The sequence below is a fragment of the Salvia hispanica genome, chromosome 4 (genome assembly GCF_029641045.1).
Source record: "Salvia hispanica isolate PSC_SH4W2 chromosome 4, Shi_PSC_v1, whole genome shotgun sequence".
Classification (NCBI taxonomy): Eukaryota; Viridiplantae; Streptophyta; class Magnoliopsida; order Lamiales; family Lamiaceae; genus Salvia; species Salvia hispanica.
This window is the reverse complement of record NC_142695.1, coordinates 39205404-39222886: the sequence shown is the minus strand read 5'-3', so window position 1 is coordinate 39222886 and position 17483 is coordinate 39205404. Positions and strand designations below refer to the sequence as shown.

The 17483-nt window shown below is 36.4% G+C and overlaps 5 protein-coding genes across 7 annotated transcripts; 3 read left to right on the top strand and 2 right to left on the bottom strand.

Moving 5' to 3' along the window:
* Positions 1 to 874: 874 nt before the first annotated feature.
* Positions 875 to 2531, top strand: LOC125192016 (senescence/dehydration-associated protein At4g35985, chloroplastic-like). The gene is made up of 5 exons (XM_048089466.2): positions 875 to 1444; positions 1654 to 1781; positions 1866 to 2032; positions 2109 to 2193; positions 2274 to 2531. The coding sequence occupies exons 1-5, from the start codon at positions 890 to 892 to the stop codon at positions 2440 to 2442; spliced, it is 1104 nt and encodes a 367-aa protein (XP_047945423.1). The 5' UTR covers positions 875 to 889; the 3' UTR covers positions 2443 to 2531.
* Positions 2532 to 4392: 1861 nt separating this feature from the next.
* On the top strand, positions 4393 to 6003 carry LOC125193413 (senescence/dehydration-associated protein At4g35985, chloroplastic-like). Of its 2 annotated transcripts, XM_048091198.2 has the most exons (5): positions 4394 to 5033; positions 5138 to 5262; positions 5335 to 5501; positions 5583 to 5667; positions 5736 to 6003. In XM_048091198.2, exons 1-5 carry the CDS (start codon positions 4431 to 4433, stop codon positions 5899 to 5901), a joined length of 1146 nt encoding a protein of 381 aa, XP_047947155.1. In that variant the 5' UTR covers positions 4394 to 4430; the 3' UTR covers positions 5902 to 6003. The 2 variants fall into 2 exon arrangements, with proteins under 2 accessions (XP_047947154.1, XP_047947155.1); XM_048091197.2 differs by having other exon boundaries at positions 4393 to 5033; positions 5335 to 5667.
* LOC125193414 (4-hydroxybenzoate polyprenyltransferase, mitochondrial-like) lies at positions 5231 to 9778 on the bottom strand. 2 transcript variants are annotated; one of them, XM_048091200.2, is made up of 9 exons: positions 9117 to 9778; positions 8637 to 8772; positions 8349 to 8470; positions 7759 to 7828; positions 7417 to 7566; positions 6747 to 6882; positions 6535 to 6631; positions 6032 to 6116; positions 5231 to 5887 (listed from the first exon to the last, which is right to left on the bottom strand). In XM_048091200.2, the coding sequence occupies exons 1-8, from the start codon at positions 9500 to 9502 to the stop codon at positions 6047 to 6049; spliced, it is 1167 nt and encodes a 388-aa protein (XP_047947157.1). In that variant the 5' UTR covers positions 9503 to 9778; the 3' UTR covers positions 5231 to 5887; positions 6032 to 6046. The 2 variants fall into 2 exon arrangements, with proteins under 2 accessions (XP_047947157.1, XP_047947156.1); XM_048091199.2 differs by having other exon boundaries at positions 5231 to 5848; positions 9117 to 9777.
* A 109-nt stretch (positions 9779 to 9887) lies between these two features.
* CB5LP (cytochrome B5-like protein) lies at positions 9888 to 11508 on the top strand. Its single transcript, XM_048091201.2, has 6 exons — positions 9888 to 10041; positions 10223 to 10312; positions 10390 to 10427; positions 10848 to 10925; positions 11030 to 11121; positions 11299 to 11508. Exons 2-6 carry the CDS (start codon positions 10234 to 10236, stop codon positions 11363 to 11365), a joined length of 354 nt encoding a protein of 117 aa, XP_047947158.1. The 5' UTR covers positions 9888 to 10041; positions 10223 to 10233; the 3' UTR covers positions 11366 to 11508.
* A 1225-nt stretch (positions 11509 to 12733) lies between these two features.
* LOC125193411 (tRNA/rRNA methyltransferase (SpoU) family protein) lies at positions 12734 to 14778 on the bottom strand. The gene has a single exon (XM_048091195.2). The coding sequence runs from the start codon at positions 14572 to 14574 to the stop codon at positions 12967 to 12969; it is 1608 nt and encodes a 535-aa protein (XP_047947152.1). The 5' UTR covers positions 14575 to 14778; the 3' UTR covers positions 12734 to 12966.
* Between the last annotated feature and the right edge of the window lie 2705 nt (positions 14779 to 17483).

Here is a 17483-nt window from a genome sequence, read left to right as displayed (position 1 = left end):
AGGAATAATATAACATGAAAATTTGGCAATAGATAAAGACCGAAAAGAAATGATAGTCACTAGGGGTGTGGAAAAAACTGAAAATCGAATATCCGAACCAACATTTTGAAATTCGATTCGATTTTTTCGGTTTTTCGGTTCGGTTCGGTTCGGGCAAAAAAAAAATCCAAAAACCCTAATAACTAAATTATATTTTAAATATAATATTATATACTCCCTCTGTCCCTGATTAATTGTCACTCTTTTCCATTTCGGTTCATCCCTCAATAATTGTCACACTTCATTTTTATCATAAATGGTATGTAGGTCACACATTCAACTAACTCACATTTTATTATAAAACCAATATAAAAAAGTGGGTCTCACATTCCACTGACTTTTTCAACCAACTTTTCTTTACATTTCTTAAAACCCGTGTCCAGTCAAAGATTGACAATTAATCGGGGACGGAGAGAGTATAATATGTATTATATACATTCTATTAATTTTATATTTTATATTTTATATTTTATTTTTAGTTTTTCAGTTTTTAGATTTTTTTCGGTTTAATTCGGTTTTTGAAGTTTGGTTTTCAGTTTTTCGAGTTCGGTTTGATTTGAATTTTGAACTAAATTTGGTTTTTTGATTTTGGTTCCGTTTGAGTAAAAAACTGAAGCAAAATCCGAATGGTAACCCTTAAAAAGTCACAATTTACTTGGTCACCGAAATTAACAATGAGTAGTTGGAGTCAACTTGCTCAATAAGCACAGAATAAAGTTACAAATTATAGCATAAATCAATTAGACAATTACTGATATCCAGTTACGTACATCTCTGCACTTTATATATATTCTCAATTGATTAATTAGTTTTTGGAATCGCCAAAGAAGAGATTAACTGCTGCAACCCAATGGAATCAAGAACTCAAGTTCCACAACCATCAAACCAAGAAACATCAATCCCAGAAAACAACAGCAGTTTAATTGTGAACGTAAGAGACGATGTTATTATGAGAATCCCAGAATGCAAGGTTCATCTCATGGACGAGGGAGAAGCCGTGGAGCTCGGGGCCGGCGACTTGGAGCTCCAACGAATAACCGATGGCAACGTGGAGATCGCCACCGCCGTGAAGGTCGGGGCGGAGCTGCAGTGGCCGCTGACTAAGGACGAGCAGGTGGTGAAGCTGGACGAGACGCATTACCTCTTCTCGCTGCCCATGAACGACGGAACGCCTCTCAGCTACGGCGTGGCGTTTGCCAGCGGCGGTCTGGAGGAGTTGGACGCGTTTCTGAGGGAGAATTGCTCGTTCACGGCGTCAAAGAAGAAGAGAGATAGTGATATCGATTGGAAGGAGTTTGCGCCGGCGGTGGATAATTATAATAGCTTCTTGGCCAAGGCTATTGCTGGTGGCACTGGACACGTTGTAAAGGGCATCTTCAACTGCAGCAATGCCTATTCTAATAAGGTAACCATCCATACAAAATACTACTACTATGCTCATATATATGTAGTAAATTTATACTTAATTTTAAGAAATTGTATTCAATGTCGAACTAGAGACCAAATCTCAGTCATCCATTTTGTATCGATCACAATCCAAAATTCATGGATGATGAAAACTTGATGATTCTATATATTTTGCTTATGAAAACAATGGATGGTTGACAATGACAGGTGCAGATCAAAGGAAGGGAAACAATCCCGATTGATGCAGTCGAGGAGAAGAACATAGAAGCACCTGACCAAATTGTTAGCAATGGAGAAAAGAAAAAGAAAGGCGCTCTGAATAAAAGCTTGAAACGGTATATATGTGTCTTTTAATTGTCACAATAGTTCATGAAAATGAAAATTCAAAAAATTTATTGAATATATGTATAACATGGCAGGGCGATGGAACTATCGAAGATGACAGAGAAAATGAGCAAAGGTGTGCTTAATGTAGCTGAGAGTGGTTCCGGTTCAGCGATGGCACCAATTCTTCAGTCCCGAGTGGGGAAGGCCTTCTTGTCTACGATGCCAGGCGAGGTTATCTTGGCTTCCCTTGATGCAATTAGTAAGTTCATTAATTCCTAGTTTTCTTGTAGTATTTATTTGGTTCTACAAATTCAAATGAGTTTGTGAATGCACAGACAAAATAACAGAAGCAGCTGAAGCTGCTGAAAAGCAATCAATGGTAGCAACCTCAGGTGCGGTTAAAACAGCCGTCACCAATAAGTAAGCCAATGCTAGTTACCTTTGTATGGAATTCCAGATCTTCTATGCATTCTCCACTGTGTTTACGACAAAATATATAGGTTTGGAGAGAGCGCTGGAGAGGCGGCAGAGACCGTGTTAGCTACTGCAGGGAGTTGTGTAGGCACTGCTTGGAATGTATTCAAGATAAGACAAGCCATCAACCCTGCCGGCTCTGTATCGTCAACAGCAGTGCTAAAAAAAGCTGCTACTAAACCTCTTATGAAATAAATGTGTGTATGTAACAACCATGACAACAATCTGGAGTTTCCAACAATATATATATAACAACCATGGTAATAGTATGGAATTGCCAACAATACTTATCAAGCACTTGTATCAAATGGATATACTTATACCAAACACAAATTATCAAACAACCGAGTCTCAAAAGAAATACAAAAATAAACTTGCTTATTTGCGCATCGGAAACAACTAAAACATATGAAAACATGAACCTTCGAGAGTAAGACATAACATGATTAAGCCAATTCGAATCAATGTACTCCACTTTATCACGGCTCAACCTTTAAATTTAGAAATGCATGCACGACTCAATGAAAACATTTTGTGAAACACACAAATATAGTTTGAAAATTTTGTCAAGCCATCAAGTAACACTAGGGAGTTTTTCTAAAAAGGTCCAAGCTTACTAAAATTCTATTACTTAAAAGTTTATCAGATCAAACTAAATTTTTTCTGTAATTCGTCATATCTGAACATTCTTTGTGTGCCGGAAAGGTGGCTACCTTCCACGGTTACCCGACCGACCTACCTGCTCGATGACGTGCAGTCCACGTATACATTAGTCCGAGCATGGATGATCCCCTTCTTGGTAACCGCATTATCATCTTTTGACATCGTCAAACATAGGCATCACATAAAACAAACCTTCTTTAATGAACAAAAAACTTGCTTTCACGTTTTCAAGAAATATAAACCGTATAACTCATTGAAAATATTTTATTGTTTTATCCACACTAGAGTGTAGAATAGAAAAGCCCACCTCGTATGTTTCCAACTTCTGTAATAATTCTCCACCCTGAAGTTATGTACTTTGCGATCTCCCTTCTCGCGTAATAGTGTTAGGATTGGTATACTGAAAAACATGTTTCGAGCAGGTTGCACAAATTGCATTGCTTATATAAAATAAGTAATTTTATCGTATTATTGACATGATCTTGGAAATTTTTATCTCTCTGTGTGTGCGCGCGCGCGCGTGCAATTTTATAATTATTTGGAATTTTAAATATCTATCTAGATATGACGTTCGAAGTTCAAACTTAAAAGGAATTGAAATTATAATCCAGTTCTAGATCTAAATATTTGAAGCTACTTTATTAATTTTTTTAAGTACTAAACATCAAATTTAGAATTAAATGCTTTAATTCTAATTCAACATGCTGCAATTTGAAAATACCGAAAGGAACCCAATTCCAGTCATGTGCCTCTTAAGAAATGAACCATTTGTTGTGATTCACTTATTATTGGATTTATTGGTAGAGGTATTGCATTTATTTCTTTTAAAATTATTTTAATTGATTTTTGTTAAGGATATTTTAGTACAGTACATCTACATTAAAATAGATAATATTTCCACTTTTTTAAATTAGGGCTAATATCATCTTTTGCTATATAGACTTGGACAATTGGTTATAAATTTAATGACCCATGAATTCAAAATATGTGTTTCTTTAGTTGTAAATTTCTATTAATTTTTTTCTTTCTTATCGCTCCTCGGTCCTTTCATTAAAAAGATTTTCACAATTTCATATTTCTTTACTTCGGTATAACAAAAAATAATTATCATGATCTATATTAATATGATACTATTAAATAATATTGACATGATCTATATTACTATTACTAGTATCAAATTAATAGATCATGATAATATTTATTTATATAGATCATAATATTATGATTTATATTAATACCATACTATTACAAGATAATAGAATCTGATCTATATTAATATGATGCTATTATTCTTCTTTGCAGTAAAAGAAGGAATAATATAAGATGAAAATTTTGCGATAGATAAAGATTGAAAAGAAATGAGCATTTTTTGAGTCAAAAATTTTTTGTTCACCGAAAGTAACAAGGAATAATTGGCATCAACTTTCTCAACAAGCACAGAATAAAGTTACAAATCATAGAATAAATCAAGCACATCAATCTAAACTCAATCGTTTAGTCTTTGAAACCGAAAAGGAAAGATGAACTGCTGCAAGCCAACGAAATCAAAAACTCAAAAAAAGGCATCACTACCAGAGCCACCATCAACTCAAGTTCAACAACCTTCAAACCAAGAAACATTAATCCCACAAAACAACAATACTATTAACGTAAGACACGATGTTCTTCTGCGAATCCCAGAATGCAGGGTTCATCTCATGGACGAGGGCGAAGCCGTGGAGCTCGGCGCCGGCGACTTCGAGCTCCAACGAATAACCGATGGCAACGTGGCGATCGCCACCGCTGTGAAGGTCGGGGCGGAGCTGCAGTGGCCGCTGACTAAGGACGAGCCGGTGGTGAAGCTGGACGAGAAGCACTACCTCTTCTCGCTGCTCATGAACGACGGCACGCCACTCAGCTACGGCGTGGCATTTGCCAGCGGCGGTTTGGAGGAGTTGGACGCGTTCCTGAGGGAGAATTGCTCGTTCACGGCGTCAAAGAAGAAGAGAGATAGTGATATCGATTGGAAGGAGTTTGCGCCGGCGGTGGATAGTTATAATAGCTTCTTGGCCAAGGCTATAGCTGATGGCACCGGGTACATTGTCAAGGGCATCTTCAAGTGCAGCAATGCCTATACTAATAAGGTGACCTTCAATCCAAAATTGATGCACGATGAAGATCTAAGGAAAAAGGGAGATGAAAACTAGATGATTCTATTTTGTTTACTAAAACATTTGTTGTTTGACAGGTGCAGAAAGGAGGGGAAACAATCCTGATTCAAGCAGTCGAGGAGAAGAATATAGTAGCACCTAACAAAATTCAGAGCAATGGAGCAAAGAAAAGCAAAGGCTCCCTGAATAAGAGCTTGAAACGGTATGTATCTTTTCCTTTTGCACAATAGTCCATGAAAAGGAAAATTTATGAAATGTATGTATAACATGGCAGGGCGAGGAAGCTGTCGAAGATGACACAGAAATTAAGCAAAAGTGTGCTTAACGTGGTTGAGAGTGGTACTGGTGCAGTAATGACGCCAATTGTTGAATCCCGGCCGGGGAAGGCCTTCTTGAATATGATGCCGGGAGAGGTGCTCTTGGCTTCCCTTGATGCACTAAGTAAGTTCATTCCTAGTTTCTTGTATCTAATTGCTACTACCAATTCCAATGAGTTTAAGATCGTATATTGTCAATGCACAGACAAAATAATAGACGCAGCTGAGGCTGCTGAAAAGCAAACAATGGTAGCAACCTCGGGTGCTGTTACAACAGCTGTTACTAATAGGTAAGCCAATGCTAGCTTAGTATGGAAATCCAGATCTTCTATTCTCAACTGTGTTTACGACAAAATAGGTATGGAGAGAGCGCTGGAGAGGCAACAGGGCACGCGTTAGCAACTGCAGGGCATTGTGTGGGCACTGCTTGGAATGTATTCAAGATAAGGAAAGCCATCAACCCTGCTACCACTGCAACGTCAAGAGGAGTGCTCAAGAATGCTGCTAAATCTGTTGGGAAATAAATATATATAACAACTATGATAACAGTATGGAGTTGCCAACAATATACTACAGTATTTTAGAATAATTAATCACATCTGTTAGATTCATTGAAGAATTATTTATTGCTGTATTGGGTTTTTAATTCTATACCTGATGTTAAGTCCTTCAAGATAAGAGTCTTCCAAAAAGAATCCCACTGCAGATAATTGCTCCAAACCATTTATTGGATACAAATCTGATGATAGCCACAAAAAATACAGGAAAAAGTAGTCATTACAAATGCTTCAAAGATCAGACCCCAAAGAAGACCTGACTAGTTCGAAAATATTTCAGAAATATATGCATCAATTTTCATTATACTGTTAACTATTCAAAGTTTTAAATGGCTTCAGAGATGTACAAGATACATTTAGACAACAGTATGCACCCATGAAGATATACACAAACATAAACAACCCCAAAGAAGACCTGACTAGTTCGAAAATATTTCAGAAATATATGCATCAATTTTCATTATACTGTTAACTATTCAAAGTTTTAAATGGCTTCAGAGATGTACAAGATACATTTAGACAACAGTATGCACCCATGAAGATATACACAAACATAAACACCACGTAAACAAACAGAAAACCATGTATTCAGATACTCACTTTCTGTTGCAATCAGCACGGCTTGAAAGGTCAACTGTGAGTATCTGCCAAGCTAATTGTGTCGATCCAGCAGCTAAGAATACGTAATATGTCCATTCTGCATCAACCATAAAAAGATTGAAGACCGAGACATGTAAATATTGGAGAGTCATTACTACCAGAGATTAAACAATTATCTGCTGGCAAAGAGAACAGAAATAAAACTAGCATACCTAGATTGGCATTATATCCACTCAGAGCAAGGCTACCGATACATGCTGCTCCAAAGCCAGAAATCCATTCTTTTGTTGAATCTGCAAACCTCAAGGCTGTTGATTTGACACCCACTATCATATCGTCTTCCTTGTCCTGCATGTACAATTGTCACCTACTTCAGTGGCGCTAGATCCAAAATTTTCTGTGACTACGAGCTTCTCGTGCCTCAGGATTTAATGCATTCAGAGGAAATAATATTACAAACATCATAATTGTTTACGAATCTCAATGTAAAAATATTTAACAAGCACTTATTTAGTTCATATAGAGCTCTTCCTGATTTTAGAATACAATTAATCCAAATAGAGGGTTTTAACATTTACCATAAAGTGTTGTAATTCATTAGCTCGTACTTACTGAGACTTCTCTTTTTGTCTTTTTCTTGCACGGAGCAAAGGATAGAAATTATGTGTAAGCCAAAGCTAAAATGAAAAAACCAGGCTAACTTTTTCCCCAATATTTTAGTATGAGCTAAATACTATCCATATGATATAACTCAAGAAGAAATTATCAACTTCCTAAAAGCCCTAAAGATATCAAATTTCCTGGATTACAATTACATACAAATCCAATTAGGAATATATCAAGAACCAGTCCACGAGATAGGAATCAAAGATAAGCCTATACCTGATGTGCATAGATTGTATCGTAAACAAGGGTCCAAAATACACCAGAAGCATAAAGAGGGATCACTACAGCCAGATCAAGGCTTCCTCTAACAGCAGCCCAACCAAGTAAAGCACCCCAGTTAAACGTCAATCCTAGATAGGCCTGAGGCTGCACCGACATAGATTCAGCTAAAGATATAGCATTAAATAATCCAACAAAAGTGTTTGTCGAAGTACAGAGGCAGACACAAGTTCCTTGGTGTTTTCGTGTATGTGTGCTGTGTGTCTCCCATCACCCCACCTGTCTCAAGCCAGAAGGATGAATACTATGATGGAAAGGATAGAGATCAGGATTCATTACCCAATACGTCAGTCTCTTCATCAGAGGATATGAAAATACTAGCAGCAGAGATGAAGCTCCCAGAACACGGCTGTAAAATGTGTTATGAGTCAAGCTATAAACAAGCAACATACACATCCAACCCCATCTTATCTCTTCATGATCTCATAAGCAACAGTCAATTTAGAGAAAAACAACCCTATTATGTTTTGTTATTTCCGTCATATATCCTTCCCAAGTGACGATTCTCCCTTTCTTTACTAAAATTCTCCCTTTAACTTAAAAGCTCAATTATCCAACTTACCAACTTATAAGCTCTTAAGACATCACATCTTATAAGCACTTGAAACATCTTATAAGATGTCTAAAATAAGCTTAGCTAAAGACCCTCTCAGTATGCAAGGTCACCAATTGAATCCTTTAGACATGCAATGCTTTGATGGAGTATGAGGAAAATCAAATACCTATACTCAGTATATTTTTAAGAGCTTCTAAGAGAACTTCGCCACTACAATCTACAGTGCATAGATTAATTCTAAGCTGTTACACAAGCACACCTTTTCAAGGAAATGGACTGCGACAGTCAAAGTGAAGAAAGAATGAGTACAAACCTAAAATTGTTCAGTTGCAAAAGAATTTCCAACCCCAAAAGCAATTGAAAACCAAGAAAACAAAGTCCCTGAAATGGTGACAGTACACCACTTGCTATGGGTCTCGACCTTGTCCTTGCTACCTACACCATATTAAACTATCAAAAACAGAAGCAATACAATCAATAGAGGGAAGAAGGATGCATACTAAACATGAAGACAAATCATGTATTACAATAACTAAAGATAATAAGATTGGTTCTTTCTACACATACAAACAACGATGTGCGGAATTAGAATGATAACTACCTTGGTGTCAATATCTCGATCTAAAAGATCATTAATGGTGCACCCCGCGCCACGCAACAGCAATGCCCCTGTACCAAAAAGCATCATCATCTTAATATCCGGAAGGCTCCCTGGAGCTGCCGCCATCGTAATTGACCTTTAAACCCAAAAATATCACCAATAAACTTCCAAATCATCACAGTAAACTTCTTACATTCTTTGGTCATGCATCGTCTCAGGATGGTATAAAGTAAGACTAAGAAAAACAGTTATGCTTTTGAAGCAATCAACAAGGGAAATTGATCTGACACCTACTTGGTTCATAGATCGCCTAATTCAATTTCTTGTTCACATCATATGCAATCTTTAAAAGCAGAAAGACAGTTAAGGTTAGCTCTTCACTTTCCTAAATGTGATAGAAACAGAGTAAATAGAAAATACATGACAGCACAGCCAAATAAATTGAGAACTTTGAACAAATAAAGAGATGAACAAACTTACCACATACAAGGCCAAGCCAAGAGCCAAGTCCCAATCGGCTTGTCCAGCCGCGCTAGTCGAGCATAGGGCCGCGCCTTTTCCGGTAAATAAACATCTATCCACGGCCGATCACATTCATTACCCTTGGAATTTTTCGATTCTTCTCGTTTCTCATCGGATGGTAGAGTTGAAAAGCTTGAATACTGGAGAAGGCGGTGATAGGCCCCAGTTGACAGCAACGAATTTCTGTCATTGTAAAATTGATTGTCGACTTGGAAGAGGTGACGCGAGTGGCGGCTTGAGTCGGCCAACGGTAGAGGCGAGTGGAAATAAGTGTGGGCGGCGGAGAGAGAAGAGTGACGGTGGCGGAGGCTCCGAGCAGTTTTTGAGAGGCGATAAAATGACATTGCTGAGACGGTACAGATTTTACCTCTCAGCTTCAGGCATCAATCATCATAATTTCTTCAAATTTCTCAAAAAATTGCCAACGTCAGTTTAAAAGGGAGACTTTTCCCGAGCAGCATCTCAAAATTCACACCAGCATGTTAAACGAAGAGGAAGACACCGGGAAGAAAGGGAAAGAAGCAGGAGCCAGGCGACCGTGTAGAGAGAGAGAAGAGACCCAAGTGTAGGCGGTGACGGCGATGATTTGTTGGCGCCGGAAGCGCAGAGAGATGAGAGAAGAGACCCAAGGTTAATGGGCTTATGAGTTATAAGCAAGCCCACTACTTTTGTTGGACTAAATCTAAATGTAAAAAAAAGGGAATTCGCAGCTCATTCTGCTTCATATACTCATAATGTTCATCCCTCTTCAGCAGCACAGAAACTATCCAAACTAATAATTTTAATAATAATTCTACATTGAATAAGAGCTGGTGTTCATCCAAATTTGTATTACTCCGCCGGCTAAGTCTCACTCCTCCCGCCGCAATTTGTTGAATCAAAGGTACATATCATCTATCTCTTCCAGAAACGCACAACGTTCGTTAATCATGGTGGAATTACTGGAAATCACAATGAGCTGCTTCAGCTTATCATATTCTCCTTAAATCAATGCTCCTTCTTTGCCTGTTTCCTACTATAATATTACCAATTATAATCTTCTTTTGCTCATGTCTCGTGGGCAGATAAACTAACAATGGATCTATTATTGCTGACACTGTTTCTTGGATTTGTATCGGGGATGCTCATTCTCATCCCTCGACTTCGTAAATCTGGTTATTTTTCTTTTTCTCTATTTATTTTTTGTCAATTCACTCCATTTCGGGTGACTCAGTGAATTTGGTGGATGCAGATACTGGAAAAGGGGCGCAGCAAAAGTTTGCTTCTCAGGTATAGATTCGAATCAGTTGATTTTTTGTTCCAGACAACTAATTCGAATTTGGATTTCTTCAAAGCAAAAACTAATTCCAAAAAGAAAAAAAGTACTCGAGTGTTCACTGATATGTACAATTTGCTAGTTAGTATTAGTTTCATACGGTTTAGGAGACAACTTTTCCCTCATGTTGGCTTACATTTCTCAAATTATCCTTGAGTTTTAATAGTCATTAGTTTCAAAATCATGATGATTCCAAATGAAGTATTTAGGGTAAATGATATATAGAGTTTAAGATGAACCATTTCAATTTTGAATGTCTTTTGGTCTAGATTTGCCAGATTATAATGCATGGTTTTATTGAATAACTTGGTTGGTTCACTGTTACTCTTTTCCCCTCTGAGTCTCTTTCTGATTGTCACATTTAATTTCTTTAGGCATCCAAAGCATACACCAAAGCTGATGTTTCATCACACAATAAGAGGACTGACTGTTGGATCATCATAAAAGATAAGGTTTTCTTCAGAACTCAAATCTGATAGATTTCTTGAAGTCCCTCTGTGATCACCACCATATGGGCTTTCTCTAAGAGAGACCGACTGATTTATTGTGCTTTTAGGTCTATGATGTTACCTCCTATGTAGAGGAGCACCCTGGTGGTGATGCTATCCTTGTTCATGCTGGTGATGATTCAACTGAAGGCTTCTTTGGGTATGTCTTCTATTTCATCAATAAGTCGTGACTATAGAATGTGGTGAAGCAATATTTGACCTACTACTACTCTACCACTGTTTAATCTTCAACTGTTCCACTTCATGTTTCACACCCTCTCTTGTTTTTGCATAGTCTGATGAATGAAAATCTAAGACAATCTGTTTCTTGTTACAGGCCACAACATGCTACACGTGTCTTTGACATGATTGAGGACTTCTACATTGGTAATCTAGTGAAGTAATTATTTGGACATTGACTCAATTGGTCAGTTTTCAATCATGTAATTTTGGAGCTCAATCGTATTATTTTTTAAACATTGCAGTTCATTCCAACTTAATTCCTTGTTTCTTTTTTGTTAATCAAGCTTGTGATCCCTTTTGTTCTTCTAGTTTGATTACTGATAATATTTCTTCCAGTAGTATCAGAATGGGAAAAATGCGAACGTGTTAATAACAGATTTCTTATATCTCATGTCTTGTCTCGTGTCTCAGTGTAAACAAACCCAGTAGTATTCGAGAATATGAGTAGCTTGGTTTACTTGTACAGATTTCTTATGTCTCGCGTCTTGTCTCATGTCACAGTGTAGATAAACCCAGTATTATAGTATGAGAATATGAGTAGCTTGGTTTACTTAGCAATACATAGCATGTTTTAATTACTACTTGTTGCATACTGCTTGAAGAATAACCGATACATACTGCTTTCAAGTAAAAACCAAATGGAAGCACAGTTGCAATACCTGAACTGTGGCAAAGATTTGAGTTTTCTTATTTTTGTTAGTTCTTCGATGTGAAGTCCTCAAATCAGGCACTGAACTACTGCACTTCTGTAATGACTGGAGGACTCAACTCTGATGGTGTTTAATATTCGATCTTCGGGCTACAAGTGATGTATACCTATTGAGCTTTGACATCGTTCAAAAAAGAAAACTTTTTACACACAGTATTAGTACATATTTTACCTCTTTACACACAAATCACAAGTTTCCATGTTTTATGTGTTCAATTCATTTATTTATTTGACCTCTTTACACACAAATCACAAGCTTCCTTATTTTATGTGTTCAATTCATGTAGGCTGCTAATAGACACTGGGGATATTAGTAATGGCAAGATCCATGATATTATTAAAGGGAAAATGGTCAAAAACACTCTAGATGTTTAAAATCCTGATGAACTTTCTAAGGTCAATTAGTGCTTAAAAATTCTATAACTAATTGTTGTGACTTGCAAAAGGTAAGATTGCATTTTGGATCACATAAAACATAAACATTCTAAAATAAAACATAAACATTTACGTAAAAAAAGCATGTATTTTGGATCACATATTATGTAGGTGTAAGAAAAGGGGAAAAGAAAATGTCTTTTTATATTGAAGCAACAACATATTTAATGCCCACAATCCACATCCATCCATCTTCCATAAAGCAATAGGGTCTTTTAATGATGGGATTCTATGAATGACTACTCAATTTCTTCCAATAATTGCCTGATGGGAAAGAATTAGGACCGCTACCCAATTTTTCAAGATGATATCTTCAATTCAACCCAAACTTCCTCGTATCATGCTCATGCACATGATATGCTTCTGCTTATGGAAACTCACGAGGTCTCATAATAGTGATTCACTAGAATGATGCAGAAAATCAGCAAAACACTTTTGTCACATGAAAACAGCAACAAAATTTTTAAAAGTAACATGCTATCATAATAATAGCCAGATTAACATATTTTTGGCCTCTATCTGGAGAGAAAAAGGAATACTGTGTTGGACGATCAGCATACATTTATCTAACCTCAAACCAGACCCAAGCTCAATTGATTACTGGAACATCTCATTCGATTATGATAAATTGCTTTCGCATGTATGACTGTTGTAGCCGCTTCCTGTTAGGTGATTGAGCAGAACACCAGCTGCAACACTTACATTCAAGCTTTCCACTGCCAAGAAGGAGGTCAATTCTTGAGGACTCTCAGCATTTTCCACATCCTCATCTCCTGTCGGCATCAGATCAACTGGTAAATTTCCAGGAATCCTAATTAACTGAGTGCACGATCTTTCCACCAATGGCCTCAAACCAGTTCCCTCACTTCCTAGAACGAGTATCGTTGGTGCACCAGGAACAACTTCATCCAAAGGAATAGCTCTTTGAGAAACTGCACCTCCAAGAACCCGCCAACCGTTTCCAGCTGAGGATGTCAAGAACTGCATCATATTCCTACAAGATCTAAGTTCCATTAGTTCAAGCGAACCAGCACTGGCTTTGCTCACAACACCACTCAAAGGAGCCGAGTTCTTAGCACACAACACCACTCCAGCAGCTCCAAAAAAGTAAGCAGAGCGGATGATTGCCCCAAGATTCTGAGGGTCAGTAACTTCATCCAATGCCAACCAAAGAGGGCCCTTCTCTCCCTCTGTAGAGACCGCATCCAACTCCTTTATACCAACCATTTCCAAGGGAGACGCATCGAGAACCAAACCCTGATGAGGCCTATTATCGACAACCATGTTGAGATCATGCTTGGACAGCTCGTTTGTGCTTAGTCCGATTCTGTCTGCCATCTTCAAGATTTTCTCAAACCCCTTCTTATCCTTTTTCTTCCTATTATTACTACTTAAGTCCAACCCTTCCTGAACATACAACGCATAGAATTCTCTCCGACCAGCTGAAAGAGCAGCCAAAACAGGACCAACTCCATACACACCTTCTCCCACTATTCTTGGCATTGTAGACTCCTTAGCTTCTTTCCACGTCTTTCTACCAAAACTTTCTTCTCTGTTCCATCTCCTGACTTCCGGTCTCTCAAGTGCTGGCCTTGCTTCATCATAGTTGGCATACCTCTTCCTAATGTTATACCACCTAGAATCATTCTCGACCTCAGCCTCCCCCTCCTCCTCTTCATCCTCGTACTTGACATAACCACTACTTCTATTCCTGAATCCATTTCTCCTGTTCTCTAACTGTGGCCTTTCAGCATTATCCTCCGTGGAAGTACCACCTCTAAATCCATTTCTCTTCCTATCTAACTTTGGCATTTCGACATTCTCTGCCGTGGAAGCCCCTCCTTTTAAGAACTTCTCCGCCGACTCCTCCCACGAAGACTTAGCCCCTTTGCTTGCCCCATTTTTCACAACCTTTCGACGAGCCCCTCTTTCCTCGGACGCAGCTAACCAAGGAAGGGGCTTTTCACTTGTTTCAGCCGCATTGTTTAAGCTTGAACTCGAAAAACTCCTCCCTCCAGACAGTGAACAGTTGAGGAAACGATTTCTCACACAATTTCTGGGTCCAACAGATAGAAACTTCTCCAGAGGTCTTCTTTTACTCGACCCAAGAATTAAATGGCAACCACCAAATACAGAGACGGGCTTTGGAGCTTTAAGCTGACAAAGAAACTGTGTCGGCCGCGAAGAAATCCTAAATGCTAATGGAATCGCTGCAGGCTTGGACATGGTTACTAGTTTATGGAAGTTATTTAGTACGACTATGGATTAAACCGTCAAATTAAAAAATCGATTCGGATAGGAGGAGGTGAAACGAAGAAGTGAGAAATCGAAAGCATATAATTTAATGTAAAGAGATACCTTGACGGTGGGTTTAAGCCTCTCTGAATCGTGGAAGGGGTTTATCCTTCTTTCAGTGCCAAAACTGCAAGAACCAGTGAAACGATGTCGTTGGGTGCCTTGGTGATTTAAAAATACATCAAAACATTATTAACCGGAGACACAAGCCCAACGGCCCAACCCATTTATGATGATCCAATCTTGAAACCGAACATATCCAAATTCTTTAATTTGCACGTTAAAAAAGAGATCAATTTTAATAAAATAGTAGTAATTCATATACACATTAAAATATGAATTTACTATTGACTTTGTCCTAATTGCATCATGTTGCCAACTTTTTTAGAGTGTAAATTCTTGTATATGATTCTGTTTTTCTTTACTTGTTGTTTGAGGAGTGGTTTGGACATTCTATTTTTAATCTTAAAAAACATTTGACTAATTTTCTCGTTGAAAATGGATTATAATTTTTTTCTTGCGATGAAACTGGATTGTATTTTATTTTTCTGTTTTCCTTGAAACAAATAATTAACTTTGACTAATTTTCTCGTTGAGAATTAGTGTGCGATAAATGATGGATTTGGCCGAATCACTTTCTCATTTTATGCGAAGATGAAAGATCAACACTCCATAAAAAAAAGAAGTTGATTTGTCTATGGTAAATTCTTTTCCAAGATTGACTGTAAAAAATGATAGAAAAATCACTGAATCCCTGAATAAAATCAAATGATATGAGAATTCTCGTGATTCATGCTTATTAAAAGGAGTCTTTCGAAACAGACTAAATAATAATTTGATATTTATATTTGTTATTTTGGTCGTCCACAAAATAATATTCATGTTTACTTTTTTTTTTTTTTAAATGGACATTACTTTCTACTAACTCATTATATTCATATTCTATTATAAAATTAATATATAAAATGAGACTTATATTCCACTAACTTTTCAATCTATTTTTCTTCGTATTTCTTAAAACCTTGCACTGTGTCAAATTGGGACTTTAAAACGTGGATGGATGGAGTATTTCGTTATAATGTCTCGAATTGTAATTCATTTTTTAACTTAATCTAAAAAATATTCTTTTAATAAAATAAATTATTAATATTTATGAAGATTAGACTTAGAGTGTAATATACGAGCTATAAATAAGTTATGTTTGAAAACAATACTATTATATAGTACTAGTATTACGCCTGTGCTATGCACAGATAAATATATTTTTAATACATTGATTTTCAATTTTAAATTAATTAAATAAAATTAGAATCAATATTAACAATGAACAATATGATTGACAATTTTGATTATATGAGGATCAAAAAATCTATACAAATTAATATTGAAGCATAATAAATTTGAAACAAATCACATAATATAATGTTTAAACATTTCATAGAGTAGGAAAATAAAATTCTATCACAATAAAAAATTAAACACAATGGATAATTAATCATGGAGTAGGAAAGATAAAATTCTATCACAATAAATAATTAAACACAATGGATAATTAATGATAGAGTAGGAAGATAAAATTTTAGCACAATAAAGAATTAAACACAATGGATAATTATTCATCATTTTTTCCTCATTGGAACCTATAAAATCCGAATGAAAATGAAAATCATAAGAATTAAAATTTAAAATCAATACTAACAGAATAGAATGAAGAGATTATTGGCATGCAAATGCCGGTTCAATAGAACGAAAGAGTCAAAATTCTCATCTCCTTTGCCACATCAAATATGGCACCGAGAGTATCTCTATTAAACTGTTGAGCTTCAATGACATCTTCAAGTTGAATCTTTACTTCCCATGGAAAAGAAAGGCTTTGTCTCAAGATTCAATGCTTTGCATTCGACCCACTCCTGAGAGATAAGTTCCCTTGTTTCAAGCCAAATGCTCTCCCATTTGGAAAAGCCCATGAATATGGGAGAAGGATCCCTGCTGTGGTTAAAACCACAGCACCTCATGCTGTTCAACAAAACGCAGTATTTCCTAATACAACATTTAATATTCAATCATCCCACTACCCCCACCCAGCCACCCCCTACGGCCCTACCCCACGTTTTCTTTTAATCCATTTATATTTTGTTTGAGCATCTACATAATTCTTTAATTTTGTATCATGATTTCTATGTTATACAGTAGTATTTTATTTTTTCTAATTTTTTAGTTATTAGTCATTTTGATATTTAAAGTAGATTTTGTTATTAAAAATACAAAAGATGTTCCCAAAAAAATATTAAAAGAAAAAAAAGTGTATACTGTGGTTTAACAGAAATGTAATTCTTTTCCTTAATATTTTTATTCTTTTTTATGGTATATTTTTATTTGTTTATTTAATAAAAAATACTTTAAATTTAGTTATCAAAATGAAAAAAATTAAAATGTCTAGCCAAAAAGTTACTTACTTTTGAATCGAATGCATGTTATTGAAACTTAATCATGATACAATAAATTTATAAAAATAATTAATAAATACGAGATATTAAGAAAATAATTACAAAGAATTCAATGGCATTTTTAGTGTAACAAAAAATAAATTAATGTGAATGAATTCAATAAGAAATATAATTAAAAATAAAAATATGAAAAGAATTCAATACAATTCATTACCTAAAAAAGTAAATGAATTAATAGAAATAGTTCATGCCAAGTTTCCTACCAAATAATTAAAAGAATAAGGTTCAGTGGAGATTAAATGAATTTACATCCAAACAACAATGTTTAAAAGAAAACGTGGGGTAGGCCGGTAGGGATAGGGGGGTAAGGGGGTGGGGGGTGGGGGTGGTAGT